This window comes from Pinus tabuliformis, chromosome 2_2, assembly GCF_031772625.1.
Source record: "Pinus tabuliformis cultivar Carrire ecotype Pingquan chromosome 2_2, CPIR1, whole genome shotgun sequence".
In the NCBI taxonomy this organism is placed as follows: Eukaryota; Viridiplantae; Streptophyta; class Pinopsida; order Pinales; family Pinaceae; genus Pinus; species Pinus tabuliformis.
This window is the reverse complement of record NC_142300.1, coordinates 1,095,893,183-1,095,919,082: the sequence shown is the minus strand read 5'-3', so window position 1 is coordinate 1,095,919,082 and position 25,900 is coordinate 1,095,893,183. Positions and strand designations below refer to the sequence as shown.

Sequence of the window (25,900 nt, the reverse complement as noted above, 5' to 3'; positions counted from 1 at the left end):
TCTTAGCAGTTGATTAGGGACTTAATCTCGGCCGTTGAAGACTCAATAGGAAAAGTATAAGAGGGGGCTTGAGGGTTAGTTGGAGATACACCAAATTGATCAGTGAGTTCGATTTCCTGGAGCGGGGTTTTGCTGAGAGAATCGAGCTAGTGATCTGTTGCAGCGAGGGGCAATTCGGCATGAGGCCGAGAATACACAGCAAAGAAGCAGAGATAGTGCCAGAGAGACAGCGCAGAGCCTGGAGAAGCTGACGCAGAGGGAGCCACAAGCTACGCAGAGGCTGAAGAGGCCAACATGGGTGATGCAAAGGGTCTGAGAGGTGACGCAGAGAGCCAAGGCGGTGACGCAGAGAGCCAAGGCGCTGACGCAGAGGCTTCAGTAGCTACGCAGAAGCTAGCAAAGCTGACACAGGGCCAAGAGGCAGCGTCGGGAGATTTTTTGTGGGGCAAACTGAGCGCTGGTGAGCTAGGAAGGGTGACGCAGTCCCTGCAGAGTGACGCAGAGCAGTAGAGAATCTTGGAGCAGCTTTCATTGTCCACCTAAGGAGCTGTCATAATTGTTGTGGGATCATTCATCCGGTGATTGATCAGACGGAATATCTGTCTCTGAAGAGAGGTAATACTACCGAGGGCATTCTCCATTGGGTGAGCCATTTCTGGCACCCTAGTTGTATTCATAAACTGCATAATAATAAAACCCTCATGTTTGCTGCATCGGTTTTCCCGCATTGGGTTTTTGTGGGGACGATTGTCCAAAAATAACTGTCCCTTGTGTGTTTGTCTTAGTTATTTCAGTTGTTGATCTGTATATGAGTTAAGGCTGCATTTGTGTTTATTTCAGTATTTATATTTATAAATAACTTGTTAATGGAATAAATAAGTAGGAGAAATTAAACCAGATAATGCAGTATGGATTTCTGAAGTGTCAGACTTAGAAATTTCAACATGGTATTAGAGGATTATAGATCACAGGAGAACTAAAGGCACCAGCAGTAATCTAAAGAATTTGCAGCAGTAGCAGCTGTCCCAAGAGATAGCGTTGTTCCAAAGCAGAAGCAGCAGAGAAGAAGTGACGCAGAGGGCTTGTGCCATCATTTCGAGCCAGAAGGAGGGTCAGCGCAAAGACAGAGGGGCAGGTCAGACCTATGCAGTGCTCGGTCATCTTTCTCAGCCAGGAAGGATCGACGTTGTGGCCAGGAGGAGCAGATTCTGTCGTTGTCGGGGTTGTGCAAAGCCTGAAAGCCTCAGTTTCTTCAGTTGCCAGGGCTTGGGGAGCTATGGGCACATTGTGATTGAGAAACTGGTGGATGGTTGTTTCTGTTGGTGCTGAATAGCACCTAACGGGACAAAACCAAGGTAGAGGGAGTCACTATCTTGGCGGATTTCTAGCCAAGAAATCCAGATCCGAGTTGCAGTTACAAGAAGGATTGGAGAGGAGTGGTTCGACATTTGGAGGGAGGATTTCTAGCAAAGAAATCAGGACTTAGAGGGAGATTTCCAAGAGGGAAGTCAAAACTCAAAGGGAGTCCAGAAGAGGAGCGGAAATGGCAATGAACGAACTAAGGGATCAGGACAGGTTGGACGGGGCTTCCAACTTTGTCATCTAGAAGGCGAGGATCCTGGCAGTCCTGGATTGACATCGCATCAAGAACTTTGCCTTGAGAATCATCGCTATCCCAATCGACCCAGCTGAGAATGAGAAGTATGAGGATGCAATGGCGAGGGCAAAGTGCATGATCCTAAACGAGGTCAAAGATCATGCCATACCACATATTGTTGAAAAGAACATAGCAAAGGAGATGTGGGATACTTTGACAACCTTGTATCAGGCATTGTTTTAGAAAACGGCCAAGTTGACTCCGACTCAACTGAGTCAGACGGAGCCAATGTCTGGCCGGGTTGGCTCGGGGGCCGAAACGGAATGGTTGTCTGGGTTGTTACCGAGCCTTATTGACTTGGTCGACTCGGTAACAACTCGGTCGACTCAGTAATGACTCGGTCGGCTCTATAACAACTCAACCGGCTCGGATCTTTTACAAAACCCTGAAGCACATTTGTCAAAAGTTGTTTCGCCTCCTACATATCAATGGTTGGGCTATTGTTTATTGCATATTTATAGCCCTAAAGTAATCTATCACTGTGAGAAAGTTTTGAAAATTACAAGGCCAAAGTATGGTTATCCTAGTGGCATGAATTAGAAAACTGAAACAATGCATTGAGCCATACAATGTTTTAAAAAAGGCAAACGTTTTGGCAATAGACTAATAAATACATATTTACCTCTGATTGTTTTGGAGCTTGACCAGAATTAAATCAAGGGTTTTGAGACTTCATTAAGGGCAGAGAATTGGTATTATTGTTGTTGTAGTCTAGTGATTGTCCTTAGGCTGTGGTAGAAAAGAATCCCGGCATCGGTGGATAAGTATGAACTTTGTATTAGACAGTGCATTGGGTGCCATTTTGATATAATGGATATATTCATGAGCCTACTTTGATCATATGTTGTCTTCTCTCTATATTCTAAAGCTTTGTGTTTGGAAACATGAATGAAAATCTTTAAAATTATGACCGAGTCATTGAAATCAAACCAGCTAAGTCGACACCGAGTTGGAGTCGGAGTCGGAGCCGACCCTCGGCCATTTCTGAACCGAAGTCAGAGTTTTAAAACATTGGTATCAGGGCACTTCCGTGCAACGGAAGATGCTATTGGAGAATCAATTGCGGTCGTATCAGATGCAGAAGGGAGAGCCGGTAGATCCATTCCTCCTCAGATTGTAGGATATTCGTGACCAACTTACTTCCATAGGGTCTACACCGGATCCGGAATTCATGGTGAGGACCACCCTGAATGCAGTCTCCGAGGAGTGGAAGACATTTGTCCAAGGCATTTTCGGCAGAGCTACTCTTCCAGGATGGGAGGAGATGTGGGTAGCTCTTTGCCAAGAAGAGATCAAGAGGTTGACCAAGGCGGGGAGTAGTGATAAGGGAAGTCAAATCAAGAAAGAGGAGGAGGAGGATGCAGCTTTAGCATCTGCGGGACAGCAAGGGAAGAGGAAGAAGGACATCTCCAAGGTGAAGTGATTCCATTGTGGGGAGTTGGGACATTATGCATCCCAGTGTCCAAGGAAGAAAAACAAGGGAGAGGCTTCCGACTCCAAGGCAGCTCCAGCTAAGGCAGAGAAAGAGGTCGAGACTGATGACGACTGTGCCATGAGTGCTCATGCACCTCTAGAGAAGAGGTGGGGAGACATCGAGTTGTAGTCAGGAGGACTACATACTAGGGGCAGGATCCTTGAGGTGCCCAAATTCTTGGATCATATCTAGGTACGGGAGCCCTTAACGATAGTAGCAGAATGACAGATGCCAGGTGGAGCAAAGTGTAGTGGAGCAACAACGCAGTGCTTGGGTGCAGAAATTTGAGGCAGCGCAGTGGAGGGTGCAGCAGTGCAAGAGACACAGAGTTGTATGCAGCAGTGCAGTGGCAGCAGAGGGAGCACAAGATAGCAGCAAAGGCAGCTTCAGTGTCACGTGGCTTCCAAACTGACTGGGATGTCAATACTTCAGATAAGTTAGTTACCTACTTCTCGGTAACTGAGTTGCAATGCAGCAGTTAACAGTGGTTGTGCTAGGGGCAGCATGGCCAGCATATTGAGAGGGAGCTGCAGTACAGATTTGGCAGTGGCAGTGGCAATGTCATGGGCAACAGTACAAGAAGCAACAGTGCATTTGACGTGAGGCAGCAAGCCAAGCATCAGCACAGTTACCAGTGCGGAGGATCAGTGTGATGTTTCCATGGTGAAACATTACTATAGCACATTCCTCGCTAAGAGGGAGTGTTGATTTGTGGTAGCATCAGATGTGCTCTAGCCATGAAAATTGATGGAGAGGCTAAAGCACATAAGATCTCGAAGACCCAAAAATGGTTTGGGGAAATTCCACCTGGTTGGAGAGATATTAAAATAATTAATATTTTTAATGGGGTTCCTAAGTATAAACTTAGGAAGATTAAAATATTAATGGGTATTAATATAAAACTGAGCGAGAATGTTCTAAATGACATGGATAAAGCCAAATCTAATCTTAGTCATTGATTAGGGACTTAATCTCAGTCGTTGAAGACTCAACAGGAAAAGTATAAGAAGAGGCTTAAGAGTCAGTTGGAGATACACCAAATTGATCAGTCAATTCGATTTTCTGGAGCGGGGTTTTGCTAAGAGAATCGAGCTAGTGATCTGTTGCAACGAGGAGCAATTCGGCATGAGGCCGAGAGAGGCAGAGATAGTGTCAGAGAGACAGCACAGAGCCTGGAGAGGCTGACACAGAGGCGGCTGGGGGCTGACGCAGAGGCAGCTTGGAGCTACGAGGAGGCTGAAGAGGCCAGCGTGGGTGACGCGGAGGGTCTAAGAGCTGACGCAGAGAGACAAAGGGCTGACGCAGAGGCTTCAGTGGCTGCGAAGAGGCTAGCAGAGCTGACGCAAGGCCAAGAGGCAGCATCAAGAGATTTTTTGTGGGGCAGACTAAGTGTTGGTGAGCTAGGAAGGGTGTCGCAGCCCCTGCAAAGTGACGCAGAGCAGTAGAGAAGCTTGGAGCAGCTTTTGTTGTCCAACTAAGGAGTTGTCGTAGTTGTTGTGGGATCGTTCATCCGGTGATTGATCAACCGGAATATCTGTCTCCGAGGAGAGGTACTACTACTGAGGACATTCTCTGTTGGGTGAGCCATTTCTGGCTACCTAGTTGTATTCGGAAACTGCATAATAATAAAACCCTCATATCTACTGCACCGGTTTTCCCGCATTGGGTTTTTCCAGGGACGACTGTCCAAAAATAACGGTGTCCCTTATGTGTTTGTCTCAGTTATTTCAGTTGATGATCTGTATATGAGTTAAGGTTGCATTTGTGTTTATTTCAGTATTTATATTTATAAATAACTTGTTAATGAAATAAACAAGTAGGAGAAATAAAACTAGATAATGCAATAGGAATTTCTGAAGTGTCAGACTTAGAAATTTCAATTTTCAACACCTATTCCACTTTGCAAGCTTGTTCATCCTTAGGTTGAAAACAAGTAGCAGGTTTTGTAAGATGGAATACAAATGGCAATAGAGCATTGAGATTTGACACAACAACCTATTTGGAGTTGGAGATTACAAGGTTCTTGTATTTCAGAGCTCCCAGATTTTCAAGCCCATCTTCTGAGTAGGAAGAGCATTGTCTTTTGACAAGACCTATGGGATTTAGTGGCACATTCCTTGAAGGATTGGCATACTCATGCACAAGCATGCTTTGCTTCCCTCAAACCGGTCAACTATCACTGAGCTTGTTTGACTCATCCTGTAAGAGGATATGTACAAGACAAATATTACAACGCCAAGGCCATTTTGGCAAAATTGGGGGTAGAGTTTTGGACCTTGGTCACTCCCTTCAACAATATGACTCAGTGAAGTTATGTCCCCTTTTGCAATAGTGTCATGCACTAGCCCCTGTCCTCAATTAGCATTGGGTAATCCGATGGATATGTGTGTCCACCAACTACATAATGTGTGCTCTGTATGACTCTCCTATAGGCTGCGGGTTTTGCATCACTGGTTATTGATCATACAGTCCCCTCCGAGGCCAAGTTGGAAAAGAGTGGCCATTCTGATGATCTCTGCCCTGTTTGTGAATAGTCTGAGTCAGTAAAGCATATGTTTTTGGATTGTCACTTTGCAAAGAGTGACTGGAAGTATGTTGAAACAGTATTCAGTCCTTCTCTAGGGAAGGATAAATTGGTGGGCAGCTATAGTAGGTGATTGCAGCTGTTTGAGTTGTTCTTCTTTCTTCAGTATTTGGCATTGTCTTAGGATCCCCACTCTGTACACTCTCTAGAAGATCTAGTGTAGGTCTGTTTTTAATAATGTGATCAATTCTTTGTCTACATTCTGTACCATGTGGAGGGATAAGGTACAAATGCAGTTGTCAGCCAAAGATTTTCTGCTTGTTAAGTATGCCAAGTCTCTAGATGCAGTATCATATTCTGACTTTATTCCACTTTAGCAGCACTGGAAGAGGATATAAACTCCATTTTATATACCCTTCCACTTTCTGTTCTGCTGACATAAATATTTTCTGTATATATAAGACATAATTTTCAAAAAGAAAACATAACTATCATGTCTTTACCGTATTTGGTTAAGTGAAACAAACAAGAAAAAGTAATTGAAAATAATTCCTGATATCCAAAAAAGTGCAGATCGATACAGTTTCCAGCAGCTCGTGTCACTAAAGTAAACGTAAAAACATAAAAGTAGGTTAAAGCAAGTTAAAGGCTACCAAAATAGCATATCCAATCTCATTAGACAAGAAAGGTGAATCACTAGAGACTTCACTACCTGCAACCTAAATGATGCTGAAGTATACAATCATGGATAAGCAGAAGCAAGTTATATCTGCTTTATATCTTCCCCAACATATTGACAGATGAGAAAAAATCATCATTCATGTCATCAAAGTATCCATATTTTGTGATCAAAACAAGTGCAGTTACTGGAAGGAAAAAGTGCAGCAGGAAACAATCCGAGAAACATAGCCAAAGTGGACAGAAAGCATCCAGTGAAGTGCCAGCAATGCAACCAATACATGCAGATAAATGTCACTGGCAACAAGCAAGCAATAGCATCAATGAATAGGCCATGATGTAAAACTGAATGTTAGCATAAAGATGCAAACACTAACCATTTTTTACATTGACTTATTTCTCTAAGCAAATGAAAGACTGTTTAAAAAGCTGCAAATAATATTTTTTTTCCATTACAATTTATCAGCCATACAAATTATTTATTGCATGTTTGAATGTGAGATGCCTGTATGCCAGGGAGAAACCATACATGACCAAGAAAAACGGGCTTGAACTGAAGCATTCCAGCAATTGTAAGTAGAACTGTTGGATCATCGGGCACAAGAGAAGAGCCGGGAAGAATTTTATGATTACGAGATGCATAAAACTCAAGAAATCTACGGCGAATCGCATCCCCACTCACAGAAGGATCTGCACTTAATGCCTTTTCACTTGGTTCATCCTTCATTGTTTCTGTCAGTGCTGAGAAAAATATTTGAAAAGCATCATTTGAGAGCTTTAATGCCTTGACTTAGACTATATAAGTAAAAGTTACTATGAGAAATAGCATGTTTCAATTCAATCATGGGAGTGTGTGAAATGATCCAATTAACCTGAACTATTTCTGACTGATAGATTCACTTTCTGTGGCACGTTTAAATCACAGCTTCTATACTTCATATGCTGTTGGGAAATTGAAAAAAAAGAGCTTCCCTGCTGTGAACCCACACTGAACTTGCTACCTGCAGTCAGTCTCACAAATAATGGAACATTTGTAAAAATGGAATCTCCACGTAATCATATAGCATGCATCTTCAATATGACATTAAACACAATAAACAGGTGACAATTCTCACCAATGCACAATAACATAAAAGGGCATTGTTAAATGCAGGAAAATTCTACTTATTATTTTGATGATTTTCAGAACTAGATACCAATAGTTGCCCATATCTTTCATGGCCTAATAAGATTCCTTTTATTTACTACATTTAGAAAAAACTAGCATTTGCAAATCGCAAGTACAAATTCAATGCCCCTATATACTATATGTTGTCTGTGTTGAGAAATCTAGGGCATCAATGATTAGGAGATTTCTGTTTTTGATAATTGCTTGTGATATACTTTTACTTCTTGAGTGATGATCTTCTCTTCATTATATTATTAATGTGTTATTTTCATCAAGACAATTACCAAATAAACAATAGAAGACAAGAGACACAGTATGTAGGCTTGTTAGCCAGGGCCAAAACCTCTCACTCTTTGAGAGGAAAACCCAATTGGAAAATTCTTCTTATAGATCTTCAATTGACGAGTACCAAGACCATGACAACGACCCTTGACTCTAGTGTCCTTCCAAGACCCTTGTCACTAACCTCTTCTTTAACGATGCTCCTCAGCTTCCTATCTCTTCTTGTGCTCAACTTCTTCTCTTCTAGATCTCGACTCCCTTTGAATCTTAGTCTCTTCTTGTAGGCTTGTCAACCCACCACAGAAACCCTAGCTTGTCTTCACTTTCTTTCTAGTCTCAAGAGAGAGACTTCTTGACTCGACTTCTCTTAGCGAGGTCTAGTCCCAGCAGTTTCTTCAGCTTCTTGTTAATTTTAGGCAACAATCATATGTTCTATGCTTTAGAGCAATTTTACTTAAAATTCTTTATTAGCCAGTATCAATGTTCAGATTAGCAATCACATCAACAAGATAGTAAAATGCAGATAGAACATAAATATAAACAGTAGAAGACAAACCAAGACAAGAGGACACAAGATGTGGCACCAGCCAAGGACAAACCCCAATGTGGAGAAACCCTTGATCAAATCCTCTTATAGTCTTCAATAGTTCAGCAAAGAGAGATAGTACAATTTACAAATCTGATATTTTGTAACAGCAGTAAAAGAGCCCTAACCAGAAAAGTCAACGTTGGTCAACAAGGCAGATTTGACCCTCAACAAATTGGTCAACTTCAGTCAACTTCGGCCTCCAAACAGCAAGATGAATCAGCCCTCAAAACTGTCCAGTCAAATCTGGTCAAACAGCCAACCCTGTGGTCAGCCCTAGCTGCAGTCAATGCTGGTAAAAGTCAACATTTGACCTTGATTTCTATGCCCATAAATGCAGCCTGCCCAAACAGAAATGCCTCACTCAAAAAAGCAGTCAAACAAGTCAACGTTGCTGGTCAAACTGTCCCAGAATTTCGGTCAACGCAGTGAATGCCCAAAAACAAAAATTTGTCCTCCTGAAAATTCAGTCTCCTGAAATTTCGCTCCTGAAATTTCGGCCTCCTGAAATTTCACTCTCCTGAAATTTTGGACGTATGGAGAGAGAGAGGCTCAAAAATCTGTACCCAATCAATGAGGAGAGAGAGAGAAGTGTGAAGATGAGTGTGTCCAAATGAGGCTAAGGCATCATGTATTTATAGCAAACGTTGACGATGAATAGACATGATTGTTGGGCTTCTGAGCCTACATAAGTTTGTTGGCCGACCTTAACAATTTGTCCATAATCAAAATAAATTCATAACTTCATTTGTACACGTCGGAATCAGATGATCTTTAGATCAATCCTACACCTCTCGGAGAGAGGAATCCAAGAAAAATATCAACTATCATAAATAAGATGACCCATGTGGAGTTTGGCCCTAGTTGCCAATTTTAACACTCCCTCTCAACTAAGGAGAACTCCATCTGCCAATCTGTACTATCTCTGCCATCAATGCACTGCTTTGCCGAACTATGAAGAAGAAGAAGTGATCGAGAATGTATCATACCATTCTCTACTGACCCGAAGTCAGTCCCAATCAAAGGAGAGTGTGTCATACCACTCTTACTGACCCGAAATCAATCCTATTGATCTGAGATCAATATCGGTCATCCTAGCATAGGGAGTACGGTAATACTCGATGCGTCCATCGGTAGTACTATGGTCCCTATCCTCATTTCCCTACTCATTGGCCAGATGAGAGGTACTTCCCATGAGTCCCAGACTACATGGGTAGGATTTCTCAACAGGAGAAGGATGAACCACTCATCCTGCCTACATGTCGCCAAGGGTATCACATGGGAAGGCTGAATCACTCACCCTGAACACAGCAAACCACTAGGGGAAGGTTGAACCACTCACCCTATGGTTGCTCATCACTCCAAGAAGTACCCCAAGCCCCCCGGAGCTCCCAAAGCTTAATGTCCATATCATACAGGACCTTCATAAGAGGGTCCCTCCACGACTCCAAGTCGTTCTCGGAAGGCCAAGAACTTGACCTTCCCCAGGGACTTTGTCAGAATATCGGCGACCTACTCATCAATCCCAATGTGATAGAGCCTTATTGCTCCTTGTTGTACCATATCCCTGATAAAGTGGTACCTGATATCTATATGCTTTGAGTGATCATGAAACACGGGATTCTCTTATAATCGGATCCCACTCTAGTTGTCGCAGAGGATCACGGTGGTATCCAACACATGTCCAAACAACTCACTGAAGAGCTTCCTCAACCAGACAACTTCACAAGAGGCAATACTAGTAGCTATGTATTCGGCCTCGGGGGTGCTTAAGGCAACCGATTTCTGCTTCCTGCTCATCCAGGATATCGAAGCAAAACCCAGAGAAAAACAGCGTCCAGAAGTGCTCTTATGATCCACCACACTGCCAGCCCAATCAGCATTAGAATAACCATGCAGCCTCACATCTCTGCCAGTGTATCTCAATCCACGAGCGATTGTGCTCCGAAGATATCTCAGAAGATTCTTGGCACCAATCCAATGTATATGATGAGGCTCAACCATGTATTGGCTCAATGTGTTAATTGCAAAACATATGTCCGGACGAGAGTTCACCAAGAACATCAGTGCTCCTATGAGTTGACGATACTCAGAAGCATTTCCCAATTCAAGTCCAGCAACACTACCACATAACTTCTTAAAGTTAAGTTCCATCGGGGTAGTCACCATCCCAAATCTTTCCAATATCTTCACAACATATTTTCCTTGAGATAGGAAAATTTCACCTGGCTTTTGCCAGACCTCCAACCCTAGGAAATAGTGCATCAGTCCTAGGTCCTTCATCTCAAAATCAAAAGCCAACTCCCTCTTACATTTGTGAATGAGCGGGTTTGTACCTGTCAGAAAGAGGTCGTCCACACCATTTTCAACCTTAAAGTAAAGGTTTGGATCGACTTCACTTCTAATGAATCTCAGCTTCATCAAATAACTATCAATCCTCTCATACCAAGCCCGGGGTGTTTGCTTCAATCCATAGAGAGATTTCTTCAACCTGCATACATGAGATTCCTAGTCATGAACCTCAAACCCCTCGGGTTGTTCCACATAGACTTCCTCTTTGATCGAACCATGCAAGAAAGTGGTTTTGACATCCATCTAATGTAGGTTCCATTCTTGCGAGGCAGCAAGGGCTATGATCGAGCGAATGGTGGTGTATCGAGCAACAAGTGCAAATATCTCATTGTAATCTACACCTTCCTTTTGAGAGAAGCCTCGAGCAACAAAGCAAGCCTTGAACTTTTTTGCACTTCCATCAGCTCCATGCAGGATTTTGTAGAGCCACTTAGAGGAGACAACCGATTTGTCCTGGGGTCTAGGGACCACATCCCAGACATCATTCTTCATAATTGACTTGTATTCTTCATTCATAGCATTCTTCTATACTTGTTGCTTCACGACTTCTTCGAATGATGAAGGCTCATTTTGAATGATAGTGCCCATGATAGTCAAGTATCCTTGATACATGTTCGGCTTCTTGCTTTCACGGAAAGTCCCCCTTGGTGCAATATGTCTCTCGACATCTTCGAGAGTCTCCCTAAGCCATTAGGGTCTCCTCTTGGAGGAGGAGGGCTCTTGAGGAGGAGAATCAATAGGATCCATAGGTTCATCAACATCAGGCATCGTTTCATCTTCTTTTGCACCCTGTTTTCCAGTGTCAGCTTCTTTGTCCTTCCTTGGGATAGGAAGGTTGTTGATCTTCCTGAGGGCCATATTTTTGTCGAAGGTGACATCAAGACTTATCTCAACTTCCCTTTGACTAGCCACATAAATTCTATATCCCTTAGAATTTTCATTGTAGCCCACAAAGATTCTTTTCTTCCCAAATGCACTCAATTTGCTTCTTTTCTCTTTCATCACCTGAAAATATACGGGGTTTCCAAAAATTCTAAAATGAGAGACATCAAGTTTCTTGCCAGTGAACATTTCTTCGTGAGTCTTGGAGTCTAATGCTTGATGAGGGCATTGGTTTTGAACATACACAGCAGTGTCTGCAGCTTTAGCCCATAGGAACTTCAGAAGCCCTTGATCATGAAGCATGGCACGAACAAATTCTACAATATTCTTCCTTTCAGCCACACCATTCTGCTCGGGAGTGTATGGTGTTGTAGTCTCCCTCTTAATGCCAGCTTCTTTGCAATAATCTTGGAATTCATTGGATTCGTACTCGGTCCCATTATCAGTCCTCAATATCTTGATTTTCTTCTCGGATTGTTTTTCGATAAAGGCTTTGAAGTGTCGGAACCAGGTGAACACTTCATCCTTCTTCTTCAAGAAGTAGATCTAGGTTTTGCGAGAATAATCATCCGTAAAAGTGAGATAATATAAATATTCTCCCAAAGAGTTTACAGGTATCATACAAGATATGTCGAAGTATCATACAAGATATGTCGAAGTGAGATAACATAAATATTCAACCTGCATACATGAGATTCCCAATCATGAACCTCAAACCCCTCGGGTTGTTCCACATAGACTTCCTCTTTGATCGAACCATGCAAGAAAGTGGTCTTGACATCCATCTAATGTAGGTTCCATCCTTGCGAGGCAGCAAGGGCTATGATCGAGTGAATGGTGGTGTATCAAGCAACGGTGCAAATATCTCATTGTAATCTCCACCTTCCTTTTGAGAGAAGCCTCGAGCAACAAAGCGAGCCTTGAACTTTTTTGCATTTCCATCAGCTCCATGCTTGATTTTGTCGAGCCACTTAGAGGTGACAACCGATTTGTCCTGGGGTCTAGGGACCACATCCCAGGCATCATTCTTCATAATTGACCCGTATTCTTCATTCATAGCATCCTTCCATACTTGTTGCTTCACGGCTTCTTCAAATAATAAAGGCTCATTTTGAACGATAGTGCTCATGACATTCAAGTATCCTTGATACATGTTCGGCTTCTTGCTTTCACGGAAAGTCCCCCTTGGTGCAATATGTCTCTCGACGTCTTCGAGAGTCTCCCTAAGCCATGAGGGTCTCCTCTTGGAGGAGGAGGGCTCTTAAGGAGGAGGATTAATAGGATCGATAGGTTCATCAACATCGGGCATTGTTTCATTTTCTTTTGCACCTGTTTTCCGGTGTCAGCTTCTTTGTCCTTCCTTGGGATAGGAAGGTTGTGGATCTTCCTGAGGACCATATTTTCGTCGAAGGTGACATCAAGACTTATCTCAACTTCCCTTTGACTAGCCACATAAATTCTATATCCCTTAGAATTTTCACTGTAGCCCACAAAGATTCCTTTCTTCCCAAATGCACCCAATTTGCTTCTCTCTTTCAGCACATGAAAATATACGGGGTTTCCAAAAATTTTAAAATGAAAGACATCGAATTTCTTACCAGTGAACATTTCTTCATGAGTCTTGGAGTCCAATGCTTGATGAGGGCATTGGTTTTGAACATACACAACAGTATTTGCAGCTTCAGCCCATAGGAACTTCAGAAGCCCTTAATCATGAAGCATGGCACTAACAACTTCTACAATAGTGTGATTCTTCCTTTTAGCCAAACCATTATGCTCGGGAGTGTATGGTGTTGTAATCTCCCTCTTAATGCCAGCTTCTCTACAATAATCTTGGAATTCATTGGATTCGTACTCGGTCCCATTATTAGTCCTCAATATCTTGATTTTCTTCTTGGATTGGTTTTCAATAAAAGCTTTGAAGTGTCGGAACCAGGTGAACACTTCATCCTTCTTCTTCAAGAAGTAGATCTAGGTTTTGCGAGAATAATCATCCATAAAAGTGAGATAATATAAATATTCTCCCAAAGAGTTTGCGGGCATCATACAAGATATGTCGAAGTGGATCAATTGCAATATGTTTGTGGTCTTGCTATTACTTGAGGGGAATGGTCCCCTTGTAAGTTTTCCTTTGGCACATCCCGAACATACACCTTCATGCTCTACTTTGAACTCGGGCATACCTGTCACCATCTATCTCACATCGGGTAGGGCCTTATAATGAAGATGGGCAAACCTCCGGTGCCATAGTTCAGATTGTAGAGATGTGTCGCAAGACATGACTCCCAGTGGACTTCCTCCAACTTGATACAAAGTGTCAACCCTAAACCCAAGACTAAAAGCATCTTTAAAATTTCTTATACAAACACGTACCTTTCCATCAATGAATGCCACCTTGAATCCTTTGTCTTCCATTGCCGAAATGGACACCAAGTTCTTCTTGAGATCGGGTACATATAGTACTTCTTGTAAATGAATAGTGTTACCTTGATTCAATTGAAGGGTAACATTCCCTACTCCCTTCACGAGGTAGGTGGCATCGTCTCCAAGGATGATCTCCAAGTTTGTCTCCTTTCCTATCAGATTAGAGAGAGCTTCCTTGTATCCGGTGAAGTGCCTTGAGGCACCACTATCAATTAGCCAATTCCCCAAAGTGTCCGGAGGAGAGGCAGTGGAGAGGGTCGATATAAGATAGTACTCTTTTTGCTTATTGTTAACAACATTTGATTCTTCATACCTGGAGTTCCTTGCTTTCTTGGAGGGTCGACCATTTCCTTGATGTTCCGCATTCCTTTTTCTCTTGCCATTGGACCTACCATTCCTTTGATCGTTGTTGTTGAAGTTGCCCCTGGAATGATTGTGATCATCATCATGTGATGTGTCCCTTCTATTTAGACACTCCCTTGCATAGTTGCCAAACTTATTGCAAACAAAGCACTTGCCCTTCCTTCCTCCCTTAGATCTAGGCTTTCCATGGAAATGACCTTTAGACCCTGCATTATTTCTCCTTTTGGCATGAGCGGAGAATGCAGTGGGGTTGCTTCTATTAGAAGGCATTTCTTGCTCCACCATTCTTGTTTCTTCTTGAATGCATCTCGACATCAATTCTTTAAACCCTGGAATTCAATCATTGTTGAGTATAGTGGTTCTAATTTCTAAATACATACCACTCAGGTGGGAGTCCTCCAAGGGTGGTGAGAGTAAGTTCCCTGTCAGGAATGACTTCTCCAATCGAAAGGAGATCATTCTTGATCTCAGTGATCCTTAAGATGTAGGATTTAATATCCTCGTCCTTGCCCTTCTTAATATCCTTCAACTTATTCTTGAGAAATAGAATTTGATTAGCATTACTAACCTTGAACATGTTGACCAACCTATCGTACATCTCCTTGGAGGTCTTCAATTTGGAGATGTATGCCACCGAGCGCTTGTTAATGGAATCCCTAATAATCTTCTTTGCATTGACTTCAGCCCTATTGTACTTGGTCTTTGCAGCAGCCAGTGCATTTGAAGGAGGCTCAGGGATTTTACCTTGCACATAATCCATCACTTCTTGTTCTTCCAAGGTCAAATCAAGAGACATCTTCCATCCATGATAGTCAGATTTATCATGGAGCTTGTCTTCAGTCGGGAAGTGGGATGAGGAACCCATTGAGCCTTTTGTCCTTGTCCAACTGTCTTTGGTGATTGCTCTTTCACTCTTGCTTGGGCTTTGTCTTCACCTCAGCTCTGATACCATGTTAATTTTAGGCAACAATGGTATGTTCTATGCTTTAGAGCAATTTTACTTCAATTTCTTTATCAACCCAGTATCAATGTTTAGATTAGCAATCACATCAACATGATGGTAAAATGCAGATAGAACATAAATATAAACAGTAGAAGACAAACCAAGACAAGAGGACACAAGATGTGGCACCAGCCAGGGACAAACCCCAATGTGGGGAAACCCTTCATCAATAGTTCAGCAAAGAGAGATAGTATAATTTACAAATCTGATATTTTGTAACAGCAGTAAAAGAGCGTTAACCAGAAAAGTCAACGCTGGTCAACAAGGCAAATTTGACCCTCAACAAATTGGTCAACTTCAGTCAACTTCGGCCTCCAAACAGCAAGATGAATCAGCCCTCAAAATAGCCCAAAACAGTCCAGTCAAATCTGGTCAAACAGCCAACCCTGCAGTCAACCCTAGCTGCAATCAATGCAAGTCAAAGTCAACATTTGACCTCAATTTTTGTGCCCAGAACTGCAGCCTACCCAAACAAAAATGCCTCTCTCAAAAACCCAGTCAAACAGGTCAATGCTGCTGATCAAACTGTCCTAGAATTTCGATCAACGCCCAAAAACAGAAATTCGTCCCCTTGAAATTTCGCTCCTGAAATTTCGGCCTCCTGAAATTTCGCTCTCCTGAAATTTCGGACGTATGGAGAGAGAGGCTCAGAAATCCATACCCAATAAATGAGGGGAGAGAGAGAAGTGTGAAGATGAGTATATGTCCAAATGAGGCTAAGGCATCATGTATTTATAGCAAACGTTAAGGATGAATAGACGTCACTGTTAGGCTTCTGAGCCTACATAAGTTTGCTGGCCGACCTTGACAATTTGTCCATAATCAAAATAAATTCATAACTTCATTTGTACATGTCGGAATTGGATGATGTTTAGATCAATCCTACACCTCTCGGAGAGAGGAATCCAAAAAAAAATATCAGTTGTCATAAATAAGATAACCTATGTGGAGTTTGGCCCTAGTTGCCAACTTTAACACTTCTTCTGGATCACTTCGATTCTGCTATCTTCGTATGAAGGAAAACAAATTAACCCAAAAACAATACTTGAATTCCTTCGCTCTTCTTCTCCTTGACTTCATTGGTATGGAGGCTTCTCTAGATGGCTATTTCGCACTTCTTTTCTTGACTTTCTTCTTCACCGAATTGCTTGCTTCAAGTGAGGCCGAGTGAGGCTATATATACACTTTGTCTCATGTCTTTTAGGCTGACATGATCTCTTGTAGGGAAGCCGACTTCATCTTCTAGATTCTTCATTCGTTTTAGGCCGACTTGGAGAGGGTTAGTGACAAGGTCTTGGAGGACTATTTTACATAGACAAGTGTAACTCTTTACAATGTGTAACATGACTTCTTTACATGACAATGACTCTTTTATTCTAGATGACAAAATTCCTAAAGACTCTCAATGGGAGTCTTGACTCAAAAATAAAATCTCTTGCTCATGAAACCCATGATGCAAGCAATACAATAATTTATTTTTCTTCTTTACATCTCTTTACATAAAATTACAATTTCATGTCATTATGAAGACCGAACCTAGTTACACTTTTCAACAGTCGGTAACTTGGATAGTTTCACAATACAAGACTCTTCCTGGGATGTCAACATCTCTACATTCTTATTTCAGAAAAAATTCAAGCACACTACTAGCGAGGAACTCTTAATACATGTACTGTGGAAAATTCTCAGAATTCAACATTCAATGTAAAACGGAAACTTCACCTTCAATCTAGAAGGCTTCTTGTATCTTAACCCTGTGAATTTCCAGCCTTAGGGCTACAGTAAAAAAAGGGACAAAACTGAAAAAAGCAGCAGAAAGAGTACAATGTTTCACTTCCAAACAGCCCAAACGTCTTGGCATTTCAAGGAGAAAATAAACCAAACAAAAGGAATAAGTTTCAGCCATTTTAGCGCAACTTATCAGCCAATAACCACATTTGAAAATATTCTTTGACAGCAATAGGACAGCAGTAAAATTGGCCCCTTATATTCTTCACTTAGATGTTAATGTTAGGATATAAGGTTTAAATCTGTAATAAAGTCACTTTATGGCACTTTTTTGTAAAGCAGTCTATCCCACATTCATAAGTGGAAATAATTTGCGTAGTGAACAATGATATATAAGGAGGTAAACTCCATTGTAACAAAGGCACCAATTATTCATTGATAACATCATATGGTGTTAATATGAGTATCTTCCTTTGAGCTTAGTTATGAACTTATGTGACTCAACCCTATCTACGCTTTTCTCATTTAGTGATCTAGTTCATTTTTTAATATGGTATCAAAGCAGGGAAGAATCTAGGAGTCTAAGCCATATCAAGAGTCTTGGGCCTTTGAGAGACAAGGTTTCCACTCTTGCAATTTCATAGGTCTGAGAGCCACAGAAAGCCATATCAAGTGTCTCATGCCTTTGAAAGACAATGTTTCCACTCTTGCAACTTCAGTAGTTTGAGGGACATGGAATCTGTGCAAGCGTGAAGCCTAGAGACCGCTGCAAGAAGAAACAAATCGAAGGATCACCAACATGACACATCAAAAATCCAAAAGGGTTTCAACCTTCAGGTCATTCATAGCCAAGATCAATTTAGAGGATTTTGGAGCAGATTCAGTCAGCTCTTGCCTATACTGATGCCTTGAAAGAGTTGGTTGCTCAATCTGAGATGACATTATACTCAAAGAAACAATTGCATCAAATCAACAAAAGACAAGGGTGAGATGAAATGTTGTTATTGCATAGAAACGGGTCACATAGCTCGGAACTCTTAATTTCAAGCTTGTTGCCGCAAAATCTAGCAGGCCTTCGAGAGGGGTTAATCTACAAGGCTAGAACTAGACCATGTGACAACAATGGAATAGTGGCCCACTGTCACCATATATACCTAGGCAGGTGCCCCTTCATGAATGGTCATGTCCTTAGAGACATGCCTCTTCTATACTAATCACTAATTAATCATTATTAAAATTATCATTATTATTGATATTTATATTATTTTTATATATATTTTATTCATAACATTGCCTTCCTCAACAAAAAGCTTTGTCCTCAAAGCTTATCGCTAACAAGGCATGTCATTTTTTTCTTATCTTGTAACATGTTTGCATCTTCTATGTAATGTTCCTAAACAGGAATATAATACAAAGCATGTAAACTATCTTCAATCTTAGGGCTCCCCATTGGCCTACTATCCTTCTTCATACCATTGCGGATTATAACATGATACCTGATGATGATAACACAGGACCTGTACGTATCCTAAAACCATTGGACATTGACAAATCCAAACCATGGGCTTTTTTTGATGGTTCTGCACAAGATGAGGGTTGTGGGGGAGGAGCTGTATTACATATCAATGACACTCACAGCTACAAAATTCAAATTTCCTTAGGCAGAGGAACTAATAACTACGCTGAACTTTGCACCGCCAAGCATCTCATACACTTTGCCATACAAAAACAATGTAGACATCTCCAGCTGTTTGGAGACTCCAAAATAGTTTGCAATTGGCTGTCTGATACATCTCATTGTCATGCTTTTTCATTGAGACATATTTTAGATGAGGCAAAGCGTCTGACTGCTTCCTTTGAATCATTTGCTTGTCGTCACATCTACAGGGAACAGAACACCATTGCAGATCAACTCTCCAAAGAGGCAGCGCACAGGCAAGGAGACAATTGGCTGATTCAGGAGGAAATCGAAGGGTCATTCTATCAGCATTATCATCGACCCTTTGATGATCAGATGGATAATGGGCTATAAAGCCCATTTACAGATCTACTTTTTGATTTCTTTTTTGGTTAACTATAGCTGTAGATTATACTATGTTTAGTACAATACAGCACTTCTATTTTGATATAACAGCTATATATGGCTCTCTGCGTAGAGCAATGGACTCTTTTATTGAACACTGATAGTGTACAGTTTTTTTTGGGACTGCTCCCTGCGAGGAGACAACCTGTTTTATTGTTTATACAGTACTACAGACTGATCATGTTAGGCAACGCTGCCTATATATGAATGCTTCGGCATATACAAAATGTAATTTCTTAATCTTAATAGAAATTACGACTTTTTCCCAGGGAAAAAATACAAAGCATGTAAACAATCCAGCAATCAGAAAACGAAATATACATTAAACACCCATGGAAACACTGGAAATAAAGAATTGTTGAGCCATTTTATTACTTCTTCAGAAGAAAATACAATAGTTAAATGGAATGCTGCATCTGGGCTTGTCTCAATGGACAAGCATGACAAAACCCAGGTGAGAAAACACTGAACTAAAGGCTGCTACAACTGCTGCACCAAACTAAACTGTGTTGCACAAGAAAGTTGCTCTGTTTGCTGACTTCGAATGACTAGAATCATTGCTTCCCGTGCTCAGAAAATTATGAGATTTCAGCTCCTTGCCCCTTGGCCTAAAACCAGAAAAACCCACGAAGGAATTGTCCAAATGTTGACCTTGGAATTTTGGCCCAAATTCCCCTTAGTTGTTGGCTGAGTTAGAACCCCTATTTGATCCCGTATATTTGCCCAGAAAATTCTATAAATTTAGGAGTGTGATCCTTGCACAAAACCCAGAAAAACCCAAAAAGGGTTTCCCTTGGTTCCAACCTTCAAAAATTGACCCTTCACAGCTTGGCCCTCATCCAATTTCGAATTTTGTTGTTGTAACTGATCCTGTCAATCTCTGCTCTCCCAACTCTAGCAATCCTCTTCAAATGGCCCTCCAAGTGATCTCTTACTTCACCCGACCAGCTCCAGCTCTACAATTCCTTCCTCCAATTCCCAGGTGAGCCTAGTGATGGCCCTCTGCGCAGGCCCAGGTAACTGTAAATCGAACTGCTAGGATGTTGGCTCTGCTGGCTCCAAACTTGCAAGAAAGGTTGGCCCTTTCTTGCTCTCTCAATCCTCTAACTCTCCTGGCAAAAATGCTTGATCACTGATAGCTCCAAACTCCCCTTGCGTATTCTCCAGCTCACCAGAAATGCGCACTCCCTATTGTGGCTGCATGGTAGTGTTGTAACACACTCCCGGAACTCTTGAAATACTTATGGAACTGCCTCTCTAGGGCGATCACGGATGGTCCCCCGAAGTAGAGGTTAAATCTCCTGCTTGAGAGATTCATGGCTAAACAACCAGTTGACTCAGCGAAACAACATAGTGAACAGTCTAGTAATTTTGATTGCAAGGTGTAAGAATGAATCCAAAATGAGAGTTTCTCCCTCCTTATAACTCCTTGGGCCTCCCTAGCCTCATGTGGGCCCCTCCGTCCACCTATTCGACTTTCCCTCCAAGCTATTCGAATGAGCCAATTCGAACTCCCACGCGGGTGGCCCCCACATTCCACTAGCAACCAAATAAGGTCGAATTGCCTCCTAAGTCCCTAAGTCGAAAATGATGGGTTCTCTTCCTTAGCCAAAATTGTGCAAAATTGTGTGGCAACACCCTGTTACAAATGTGTTTGAGAAAGGACATAACAGTCCTCCCCTCCCAAATGTTGCTTGCCCTCAAGCAACCTCATAGCTATGTGCTCCAAAATGTGTTCACCCTCCCAAGTGGCATCCTCATCCAACAAGCTCTTCCAATGCACCAAGAATCGCTTGTCCTCAAGCAATCGCTGAGCAAGCAACCTCTCTAACTATTGCTCCCACTGTCACTGCAAAATGTGCCAAGGTCCCAAATGTGCCACTGGATCATGCCTGATCTCTGCACTATCCTGATATGGAAGAATCCTTCAATACCAGGATCCCAGGAAATCCTGTCCAACATGAAGCTCCCCTCGCTCCACTCACTATCCTGCCCAGTGAAAGTACCAGAAGTCCCCTGCTCCATCAGTGACTCGCTAAAGCCCAATGGAAGATCTGTATGATCTCCCCCTACAGTAATTGGCGCATCCCTAAAGGTTATTGAGTTGTGATGCCCTAGTTCCCTGCTAGTCCCAAAGTGGTGCCATCATGTTGACGTTGCGCTACTCTGACTATGTCATACTCCCCATCATGCGCAGTCAGTGTCCTCTCCTGGAACTCGATGGTGGAATACTGAAAGAGGCGAGACACATCCTGCCTGGGCATCTCCATGGCACCCAGGCCTACCCATCCAAATCTAACTCCGAACCTGTGCAGCAACAGAGAATGTCTGCCTCCCCATATGATGAAACCCTCTGTGAACCCCCATGTGTCATCCCAAGAGCGAACTATATCACTCTCTGCCACGACTCTGCTCATCACGAGTGATCTATCGATCAACTGAATCCCTGCATCCCATAGCCAGACCTACTGCGGCATAGCCCTGTCAACCGATGGAATCCCTCTGGCCCTCATCTCTAGTCCCTACATGTGATCATTATATAGGATCCATATATCGTGGGCTAATCTGATGCATGCTAATCTGCCCTGTGTCTGCCACTATGTAGTACCGATGATCACTAGAAGCCACATGTGCTAAAGAGATACCCCATGAATGCAACCAAAAGATGGGTATTCGATACTCATAATCAACTCAGGGTACGTGGAGCCCTCCTGTCCCTGCCAACCATCTCCCCTAGATCTGCCATCCGCCCTCTCGATAATGTGCCAATATAAGGTCTGGAGCCCGAACACATATTGGGAAACTACCTCAGTCGTAACCATTATCCTCTGCTCATGCTCGATCCCGACATGCCCTAAGAAAAGAGTGACACATGTCTCCCTCGGGACTAGATCCCTAGACGTAGGCTCGGTGATGAACGATATGCCACCCCTGCAGATGATCACCTCATCCCCCAACCTGTGGCTGTCAACTGACGCACCAACCCAACGCCACTGCTGAAAAGTCTCCCCCCTAGTGCGCTGAGTCTCACCCAAATATCTCAGGTGAGCTCCTCATCCCCTGTGGCTCATGCCCAAAGTGCAGAAATTCGACAGGAAAATCGACTATGCATGTGAGGGATGTAGAAGAGGGTCAGGTGTGTGAGTCCCCGCGGATACCATCAAGTATCATTGATCTATGTCCCAGTCGATCCTGGGTGAACTACGCCCAAAGGTATGCCCAGTGTTTCCATCCAAGGGTCTCCCTGGAGGCAACACTCCATGACCTCGTTGTGCAGCACTATACACCCTTGCATGCCACCGATCATCCCAGTACTCTTGGACATGCCACTGTACACCATGGCCTATGTTGGGCATGTTGACCACTACGTGTCAACGACCCATAGCAGTACACCCCCTTTTTTCGCAAAAGGGATAGTGCCTGACCGACGTGTTCGTGTCGTTCGGCCATCATCAACAGCGTGATCATCATCTTATAATGTAAACCCATTCTGCATGTGTATAATGTAAATAATCCAAGTAGATTCGTGTCGTGTATGTAATTACTTAACCTACTTTTCTGGTGACGATCTACATTATGAGAGGTTTTTTGTCTCACCGATCCATTCTCGGATGGTTGGCAGAGTTTTCCTTCAGCCTTAACCCAAAGCCGGAATGGACTTTGTCACTGGGATCTTAGGGAAGTCCTAGTGTTCTAGATCGAGTCTATGTAAAAGTGATTTGAGAATAATCCTAACTATTTGGTTAGGTTATTTTATTACAAATTGCTTGGTCTGCTAGATTATATTTATGTCGCAGAATTAGGTAGTTTGTGAGGGTCTTATGCAAATGGGTTTTCCCCCTTGGATGTAAAAAATGTGAAATCATAATGTAAAGTGTTTTGAGGGTTGAAAAAATAATTTATCCCCTCATAGGTTAATTAATTAAATTTTCTAGCCAAAATTAATTAAAATCCTAAGCTAGAAATTTGATTAATTCTAGGTCCTAGGTAAATTTAAATTCTCCGAAGGCAAAATTCATTGGTCCTTAAAAAATTAAATTTTAAGAGGTCCAGGGACTAAGTTAAATTAATTATTTTGCTAAATTTTAAGCCTTTGGTCCTTAGGGTTAAGTCAAAGTCAAAATTTTGAGGAAATTAATTCAAAAATTTAATTTTTGAATTAATTAAAATGCATTTAATTGAAAATTTGGAATTTCCTCAATAATTTACAATTTCAACGGATGAGATTAAAAAAAAAATTAATCCTTATCAATGGTCAAGATTGCTTTGACGAGGATCACTTGAACTAGCCGTTGGAGGATTTATCTTTAAATAGGAGATCATTTGTCAGTCAATTCATCCGATCTTTCGATTGTGTACTAAGCGAAAAGCTCTCTTGTAATCTTTTTATGAGCAATAAAGAAAGACTTTGGGGTAAATTTCTGTTGGTGTTACTTTTCGTGGAATACTGTAAGATGTGTCATTTTCATGCATAGATTTCTTTTTAGTCATTGATGATAGCTTTATGAAGAGCGATTTGAGTACAGGTATCTTGCTCAGTCGTTGGGGTTTGAATGATAATTTAATTTTTGAATATAATAGCAGGTATCTCTATTTATCTTAATTTTATTAACGTTTTCTCGCTCCATGTTGATGGTTAAATTGAGTTTTTGCAGGAAATCCTTGATTATTAGATCATCAGGCATTCGGGGAAGTTCTCGACTAAACCAGCCAACTCCCGATCCGTGTTTTCTGAAAAGCCCAGCTTAAATTTGATCTCGAGCTTATCAGAAGATATTTTTTATGGGTGATGCATGAAGGGTTTTGAGCTCAGTACCTCCTTTCAAATTCAAAAAATTTAAATTTTTCTGTGCTAAATCAATAGATCTGGCTGTTGAGAGCCTCAGATCATCAAAGTTGGGAGCGGAGTCGGACTCACACTCCTTAGATCTGATATTTATGTACACAGATCTATAATTATCTTCAGTTTTATGACTTGGGTTTTCTGGGTTTTAGTTTTTCGGGTCATTGTACATATCGTTTGGGTGTTTCTTGTTGTATTGCAGCTACAGATCTGAAGGAGAAAACTGTGTAGAGTCCAGATCTAGGCCCTGGAGGGTAAGATCTGGATCTCTGGGGTTTGTTAGAGTAAATATTTGCAGGGATTCTATCCAGAGGTTTGCAATCTAAGAGTTTTAAATTTAAATTTTTATTTTTAGATCTGGAAATTTTGTGAGGGTTTCACTAAAAATCTTCAGCAGGAATATATCATCATTTTAATCAAAATTTCCAGCATTAAAACATATCAGTGTGAAATTCGTTTTCTGAATGCAGTTCCTTTGCTGCCTATCATTTTCTGGAAATTTTCGAAATTATTTTTCTTGTCTGCATTTGGGCTTGTTGACCACTACGTATCAACGACCCATAGCAGTACACCCCCTTTTTTTCGCAAAGGGGTAGCGCTTGATCGACGTGTTCATGCCATTCGACTATCATCATCAGCTTGATCATGGTATGTTGTAAACCCAGTGTGCATGTGTAAATGTGTAAATAATCTCAGCAGATCCGTGTCATGTATGTATTTGCCTAGGTAAACCTAATTTTCTGATGATGATTTACATTCCGGAAGGTTTTTTGTCTCATCGATCTATGAGCGGCAGAGTTTTCCTTCAGCCTTAGCCGGAATGGATTTTATCATTAGAATGTTAGGGGAGTCCTAGTGTGTTAAGTCGAGTCTATGTAAAAATGATTTGGGAATAATCCTAACTATTTGGTTAGGTTATTTTATTACAAATCGCTTGATCTGCTAGATTATATTTATGTCGTAGAACTGGGTATTTTGTGAGGGTCTATGTCAAATGGGTTTTACCCCTTCAGATGTAAAATTGTAAAAGTCATGATGTGAAGTGTCTTGAGGGTTAGAAAAATATTTTATCCCTTCATAAATCCTAGGTCCTAGGTATTTTTAAATTTTCCAAAGGCTAAATTCGATGATCCTTTAAAAAATTAAATTTTAAAGGGTCCAGGGACTAAGGTTAAATGATTATTTTGCTAAATTTTATGCCTTTGGTCCCTAAGGTTAAGTCAAAGTCAAAATTTTGAGGAAATTAATTCAAAAATTAAATTTTTGAATTAATTAAATTGCATTTAATTGACAATTTCGAATTTCCTCATTATTTTAATTTTGACGGATGAGATTAAAAGATTTTTTGATCCCCATCAACGATCGAGATCACTTTGACAAGGATCACTCGAACTAGCTATTGGGAATTTTTTCTTTAAATAGGAGGTCAGTTGTCATTTGAGATCATTTGATCTCAGAGTCATGTGCTAAAGAAAGCTCTCTTGTAATCGTTTTTCATGTGCAAATAAAGAAAGACTTTGGGGTTAATCTCTGCTGGTGTTACTCTTCGGGAAAATGGTGTACGCTGTTTTATTTTCTTGCATAGATTTACTTTCGGCCATTGATGTTAGCTTATTGAAGATTGATTTAAACACAGGTATCTTGTTTGATCACTAGGGTTTGAATGATGGTTTAATTTCTGAATATAATGGCAGGTATCTCCATTAGATCTGAATTTCTCTATCGTTTTCTCCCTCTATGTTAATGGTTGAATTAAGTTGTGCAGGAAAATCTTGATTTTGAGATCATTGGGCGTTTGGGGAAGTTCTCGATTGAACCAGCCAACTCCTGAAAAAGCATTTTCTGAAGAGCCC

The 25,900-nt window shown here is 41.5% G+C and overlaps 1 protein-coding gene across 2 annotated transcripts in view; it reads right to left on the bottom strand.

The window, feature by feature from the left end:
* EMB1030 (Alanyl-tRNA synthetase, class IIc) overlaps nucleotides 1–25,900 on the bottom strand; it is a 348,351-nt gene that overhangs the window by 271,755 nt on the left and 50,696 nt on the right. For both annotated transcript variants that reach the window (XM_089405768.1, XM_089405769.1), the window contains 2 exons: nucleotides 7,206–7,334; nucleotides 6,863–7,074 (listed from right to left, as the gene is read on the bottom strand). In XM_089405768.1, coding sequence (XP_089261894.1) covers nucleotides 6,863–7,074; nucleotides 7,206–7,334 — 341 coding nt within the window. Of the gene's footprint in view, nucleotides 1–6,862; nucleotides 7,075–7,205; nucleotides 7,335–25,900 lie in introns of those variants that run through there.